This window comes from Hetaerina americana, unplaced genomic scaffold (assembly GCF_022747635.1).
Source record: "Hetaerina americana unplaced genomic scaffold, ioHetAmer1.1.p SCAF_22, whole genome shotgun sequence".
Lineage (NCBI taxonomy): Eukaryota > Metazoa > Arthropoda > Insecta > Odonata > Calopterygidae > Hetaerina > Hetaerina americana.
This window is the reverse complement of record NW_027286786.1, coordinates 10,182,663-10,190,325: the sequence shown is the minus strand read 5'-3', so window position 1 is coordinate 10,190,325 and position 7,663 is coordinate 10,182,663. Positions and strand designations below refer to the sequence as shown.

General features: G+C 38.1%; 1 protein-coding gene across 1 annotated transcript in view; it reads right to left on the bottom strand.

Annotated features, from left to right (window-relative positions):
• Positions 1-7,663, bottom strand: part of GatA (glutamyl-tRNA(Gln) amidotransferase subunit A, mitochondrial) — a 32,956-nt gene that overhangs the window by 12,543 nt on the left and 12,750 nt on the right. Inside the window, exons 5-6 of the mRNA XM_071586311.1 lie at positions 6,952-7,127; positions 1,668-1,885 (exon numbers count right to left, since the gene is read on the bottom strand). Coding sequence (XP_071442412.1) covers positions 1,668-1,885; positions 6,952-7,127 — 394 coding nt within the window. The remainder of the gene's footprint in view (positions 1-1,667; positions 1,886-6,951; positions 7,128-7,663) is intronic.

Here is a 7,663-nt window from a genome sequence, read left to right as displayed (position 1 = left end):
TATATATAATTTATATATATAATATATATATGTATGTATATATATACATATTTATATATATATTATTTATATATATAAATAAATAAATATATATATATATATATATATACTACCTTGATCAAAAAGTTCCCGGAATAACCACCGTGTGGCGCTCCCATCGTTCCGATTTGATTTCTGTTTTTTGTTAAATTGGTACATCTGTTGTTGATATTCCCTTTAAATCTTAGTGTCATAACTTGACATTTGCAAAAGTTACGGTCGGTTTTCGGTATGTCCATCAGTGCTTCCTGCGATTTTTCCATTACTTCCTCTCGGCTGCTAAAACGCGTTCCCCGTAATGGTTTTTTAACTCGATTGAACAGAAAGAAGTCACAGTGAATTCGGTGAATCAGGTGATCAGGTGAATTCGGTGGCTGTTGGATGGTATTTGTTGCATTTTTCGTCAAAAAATTACGAATAATGATAGCACTGTGCGACGGTACGTTATCATGGTGCAAAATCCACGAGTTTTCTGATCACATTTCTGGTCTCTTTCGGCGAATTGCTTCACGCAAACGTCTCATAACGCCCAAATAATACTCTTTGTTTACTGTCTGGCCTTCTGGCAAAAATTCATGATGCACTACACCGCTGTAATCCATGAAAACCGTCAGCATTGCCTTCTTTTTTGACTGAAAACGACGTGGTTTTTTTGGTCTCGGCTCATTTGGTGAACGCCATTCACTTGCCTGATGTCTGGATTGCGTGTCGTACTCATAAACCCACGTCTCGTCTCCAGTAATAATCCTTTTGATGAATGTGGGATCGGATTCAGCCTCGCAAATCATGTCTTTTGCGACGTCAACACGGTCTCTTTTTTGCATGAAATTGAGGTCTTTTGGCACCAACTTTGCTGCTACACGACGGAAACCCAAATCATTAACCACAATGTCTTGGGCGGATCCATAGGCAATGTTCAAGTCCTCCGCTATTTCTCTGATGGTTAATTTGCGGTTATTGACCAACATTTCTTTTACTTTATCAATTTTTTCACCGAATTTCGATGTCGATGGTCTGCCACTGCGTTCATCATCTTCGATTGACTCACGACCACTTCTGAACCGCTCGTGCCACTGGTAAACGACCGTTTTTTTTAGAGAATCGTTGCCGAAACACTTTTCCAACATTTCCAACGTCCGTGCGCCACTAAATCCGTTTTTTACGCAAAATTTAATACAAGTTCGTTGTTGGAAATTTAAATCCATTTCTGCAATTGTAAAAAATCGCCAACACACACAGAGATAGATGTACTCTTGGCTACGTAACTTTTGCAAATGTCAAGTTATGACACTAAGATTTAAAGGGAATATCAACAACAGATGTAGCAATTTAAAAAAAAAACAGAACACAAATCGGAACGATGGGAGCGCCACACGGTGGTTATTCCGGGAACTTTTTGATCAAGGTAGTATATATATATATATATATATATATATATATATATATATATAAATATAAATATACACGCACACACCACACACACATACATAATGCATGTGTGATTATGGATACATATACAATGGAGCAATATGCAATGTGTTGAACATACTTCCTTAGCACACCTGTCCACATGGGTGTGGCCGACTATTTTCATCATCAGCAACATCATTACTTGATTACTGGCTTACCTCTTCCACTGCAGCACCCCCTTTTGAGAGGACATCTGCAACTTCTTGCCAAGTGGCCAACATTTCAGATGACATTCCAGGACAATGATACTCCTTTGGTATGCCAATGCTAACACCTGATAGGTTGCCAGTAGGCTCCTTCTCAAACTCCTGTTGGTCGTACTCAAACAGCACGTCAACAGTGGTGGGGTCATTGGGGTCATGGCCAGAGAGGAGAGCTACCATCAGTAAATATTAAGAAATAAGTGAATTAACAACCTGACTTTCAATAATACCACTATGACAACTTCATCAAATATATTATTGAAATCATTATGCAGTAGAGTTTACCCATTATACAATCAACAAATATACATGTTTTGTACAGATAACATTACAATAGCACCACCTGAAAACTTATGGTTAATTTCTATCATGTAAAATAATAAAAGGCTTCTTTAGTTCCTTCATTAATATTTCTATTCAATTCCATGTCAAACTCCAAGCCTGCACCAATAAATATTTTTACCTGCTACTTGAGGTTGTGAAATACTGATTAATAATAGTAATAATAATTATGTGCCTATGAGGAAGACCGGGTAGTCCATATGGTTCCTGTCCACAACGTACATGTATTTTATGAACCATAAGATCGTCTTTTCCAAAGATTTTGGTATTTGGTACTAATACGATACATATCTTTATCCTAATTTTACCTTTACAACTTAACCATTCACGTCTTAATCACCCTATAATGAAGGATTATCGTGAGCTCATTTCAAGCTTATTTCTTCCTTTGTTTCCTACCATGGACTTGATGTGGTCGAAGGGCTTCTGCATTCCAATGACCCCAAGAGTTCTCTGTAAAGAGTAATAATAATTGCTCCTGGTAGGGTAACCTAGGCCAGATAGGCCGAAGGTTAGGGAAAGTATCGATAAAATGAATCTTAGCAACTACAGGACTTGGCGCAGTCATCTGTACGTTGTGCCCGGCAATGGGAGAGGCAAGACCTCAACGGCCATCATCCCAAAAAAAACCCTTGCAAAGGGAAAGTGACACAGAAGAGGACTAAATTAGTTAGAATAGGGACTTAAGGAGAGCTGGGACAATGACGAGGGCAGGAAAACTAGAGAATACAAAGTGAGAGATGGAGAGAGGAAATATAGACGTTTTAGGAATGTGCAAAGTGGGATGGAAGGAAACTGGTGTCACAATTACAGTGTGATATACAGCAGAGGGGAAGAGAGCCAGTGAGGGCTGGCTATAATACTAAACAGAAAGGTACGTAGAAGCATAACAAACAGAGAGCAAGCAACTGATAGAATACTTTTGGTAGATGTAAAAATGGAACCAATGAACTTGGACATTGTTCAGGTCTACATGCCACCAGGCAGTCCTTGAGAGAAATTAGTCGACAGGGTATTCACTTGGAAAGAGGATATATTCATGGGTGTTCCTGGAGGGAAACATTTGATAGTTATAGGTGTGAGCATAGCTGATCTAGCATGCACATTAAAAATTGATCGACATCAACAATTTCCTTGTTCTTCAAGAACAAGGACAAGATTGAGGAGATAAGAGGCTTCAAAGAGAGTGACAAGAATATCTAAATTATGGTTACGAGTTCTCAACCACGGTAAAAGGTTGCTTCCCATATGAATAAACGAAAAGAAAATATTTTGTCCAACTATCAACGAGAATATCACTTGTGAGAGGAGGAAAATGATTTTCGCAGACCTCGATAAGATGATGACAGGATCATCAATGGTTGAAGAAATATTTGAGGGAATCCGTGCATGGTTCAAGAAGTTAATGAGAAGAACTGGTATCCAGGGCAATGTGAGCCTTGGTGAATAGGCACGCTCTAAGTCAGAGGCAGCAGAGAACTTCATCGGCAGCTTCAAGAGGCTCGTGGATTCTGAGGGTTACCTGCCAGAACGGGTTTTTAATCGCGACAAGAAGGGTCTCCACTGGAAGAAAATGCCGAAGCAAACCTATATAACTGCTGACAAGAATGCATTGCTAGGCCACAAGCTAATGAAAGGCCATCTTATACTGCTATTTGGCACAAATGCAAACAGCAATTTGCAAATTAAACCCCTGCTTGTTTACCATTCAGAAACTCCACTGCTGGAAGTGTTGGCTAAATGTGAAGTAGAGATCATGAGAAAATGTGACATCATACCATGCATATGAGGCATCGCATTAATAAGGCAGTGTAGATGCACACCAGAACCTTATTTAATGATAATTCTGAGGTGCATTTTTACAAAATTTTGAAACGTCAGCAAAAACAAATGTCTCTGGACAGCTTGCTAGTAAAAAGGAATAAGGTAAATATCGGTAAATAATCAACTATTTATTTCAATTATTTTTTGTTTTTACAAATCAAGTTTGCATTCCTGGTTGCTTTATTCCATGATAGAAGATAAGATGAACATGATCCACAATCCTAAACACTGCATATATAATTTTCTATGAACAAACCTCGCACATAATTTATTTTTCCTTGGCATGGCACACATTATGATATTTTGCATGGATTTATATGCAAATCTTTGTTTCACAAAATGAGTGTTTCCCTTTATCAGAAAGATTTCAGAATGAATTATGCTTGTTGCATGAGGTTCGACTGTAGTTGCTTTCGCTAAGTGATGAGAAGGATTATTTGGGAGGAAGATGATTGGGGGAGAGAGCATGGGAGAGCCTATGGGGCTCCTAACTCTGATGATGGCGATACAGTAGCACGGGGGAAGAAACTATGGGTCGTACACACTAGAGATAAGTAGTATTGGTGAGTATTGATTCAGCTGATGCAGGAAGGCCTGGAAGGGAGTACAGGGTAGTCTCTGAAAACTGACACTGGTATCTTGCCACCTTAAGTTGTGCTTATATTCCATTACCCAAATATGCACCACCATAGAGCACTAATTCCATTGCATGCTTCAATTGTTTTTCACCAAAACACTATGATTTCTTTCTGCATGGGAAACTAAGAGGTATGCTGAACAGTTCCTCGCTGCCGAGTGTTGAGATAAAAGTATTAATCCCTACATTTCCATAAATGGAGATCACAGAGGCCTCAAATATTTTATATTCCGCAAATAATTCTCACCCAATGCAACATTTGATAAAATGATGCCAAGGAATCATTTTCGGTTACTTCTGAATTTTTCATTTGAGTGATATTCATAGTGCAAATCATAACCCTTGTGATAAACTTCATGCCATTTTTTATCAAGCTAATAGTGTATTTCACCACAATAATAAACACCCCAAAAGCACCTCAGTAGATGAAACATCAGTGGCACTCAAAGTGCTACAGAGTTACTTTAATCCTTTCATGAGAAACATCCGTACGAAAGGGGAATAAAATTCTGGATGCTGTGTGACTCTGTAGAGAACTACGTTTGGCCTTCCGCTGCTGCAGAGGTGCAAGGAATATACAAGATAAGAAACACCTAAAGCAGCATGGGCTATGTTTTTATGCAGTGAGGAAGTTAACTTTGATGGCCATCTGATGAAAGAGTTCCATTTTGCCATGAACAACAATTTTACGAGGGTTTACTTAACATGTGGACTTTACAACCGTCACACATATTAGAGTGGGACACTGAGAATAAACATTCCCCAAGGATTAAAAGGAAAGTTTTCTTTACGAGAAACTAAATATTATGCAAAAGATGAAATCCGATACAAAATGCATTTATTCAAGTGCATAAAGAAATATAATACATATTAATACCGATTACTATATTTCCCAGACCATAAGGTACACTTTTTTACTCCAAAATGTGCTCTAAAACCAGCCTGCATCTCATGGGCCTATGGTATTATTTCAACCTATAAGCGCAAGACAATTAACAAGAAATATTTATTATTTATTTTGCATTAGTCTGAAAACAGCACTTTGACCTTTAAACTGGTCTTTGAACATTGATATAACAATTTGACAGTTACATACACCAAGGCCCTGGGTAGAAAAACCACCTAGGCAGGAATTGAACCCACGCCCTCTGGGTTGGCAGACGTGGACGTTACCCTAACCCCACCGGGGTAGCATCAGTAACGTAACATAAAATACATATTTCAATGATATCAAAAGAATGACAGAAACTTAGCATCATATAAAATGTTAAATGATAATAATGACATGGGATTTTAAGAGAGAATAGCCATACAGTATTCCATTTAAACTTGAACTCTTGAATTACCCTTCAGAATACAGTAACTAGACAGCTGAGAGGCATTTTGGCCCAGTAATGACTGAGAAGGCAATACGAGAACAGAGGGAGCAGAAGGTGGATCTAGTAAATGCAGAGATATGAGTAAAACAATACATTCCATGTGACCCCAAATGGTCAAATCTTTTACTGAAACTGCCACTTGAATACGAAAGAAAGATTTATAAGGCACGAACATGCAGTTCAACATGACCTCGTACGGTCAGGAAGAACAAACCGGCCATCAATTTTTAGTGTTTCTGGAAAGGATAAATTGATCTTCTTATGGCCTTTTCTAAGACTGACTATATCAAATAATATTTCCTTGAGCTGCAAAGGGTTTTTTTTTTGGTTTAGGCCATAGTTAAGTGATTTCAAATCTTCATTAGAGAATTTTTCTATAGATAAATTAAGCAGATAGTCAACATTTTGATTATATAACAAAGGGGATGCTGACTCACCAGTTAAGCATTTCAGTTTGTGGTTTAAGTAGCCTTAGGACTTATCCTCTTGTTTCTTGAGTACAACAGTAGAGATTTTTCTTTCAAATTCATCCCAGACCTGAAATTCTAAACTGGTTAGATGTTTTGACAACATTAAATGTAGACTATCTTTCACAGCTCGAGGAAATATTATTTAATACGGTCAGTCTAGTGTTTTTTGTTTTCCTTGCAGAAAGTTGAAAGGGAGACTACCGGGAATGCCTTTTTAAAAAAATGTGAAATTAGTAATGCGCTTTTGGAAGTGAAGATGACATTGTGAAAAAGGATAGCGACAGCCACAGTTATAATAACTGCAGGAAGGATTTAGCATCATTGATGACACATTTCTAGGTTTCTTTTATAAATAAATATTGATACAAGGAATTGGTAATTTTTAAAGTAACTATTCAATATTTTTCGTAAACTCTAACCTAAAAAAATCAGGGTGTGCCATTTGGGCCGGGAAATATGGTACATTCTGAAGCAAATGAATCACATGAAATATCAGGGCGTAACACTTTCAGGGGAGACAACTGAACACTTCACTCACTGAGCACAACACTCAAGAGAGAGCCAAGGTGATCAAAGAATATGATTACCAAGAGTGCAAGCGGCATCATCCACCGACCGAGCTAATATCCCAGGCACATCCATTGAGTGTACAAGAGGAATCAGCCCATATCTAGAGACAAGGCCATAGCTGGGTTTCAATCCGACCACACCGCAATATGCAGCTGGGCTGCGAGTGGAGCCACCCGTGTCTGAGCCGAGGGCCCTGCACCTCGCAGAAAACAAAAGAGAGAGAATTTATTCCAGACTTGATTGAATATAGCCATGAAAACAATCACTGGGGTCACACTTATAACAATAATAGATGGGGACAACTCTGCATACTTATGCAACATTAACAATAAACACACTTACCATTTTACATATCTAAGGGATTCGTCAAAAGTGCTTTTCATAAGCGCCTATGTACTGAAAAAATAAAGCTTTGTAATATTCAACACTGAGGTCTCACCTTTAATTTCAACATCTCGTTTTTCTTTAAGGGTAAATACAAAAAGTATTCTATACAAATATCTAGCCAAACCTATTTATATAAAGCACAGTTCTATTTAAATCTCAGAAATTGAGAGATACCAGAGAGGTGCTGGCTGAGCATCATGCATATAATGAACAACTATGATGATTTAAATAACCACTCTGGTGAAGAGAGCCTTTTGGGTACATTGAGCAAATCTTTGAGCCAAATAAACACGCAAAGGCTGAACTCTCATTCCAAAGGCCGAGGTCTATTATCATATTGCG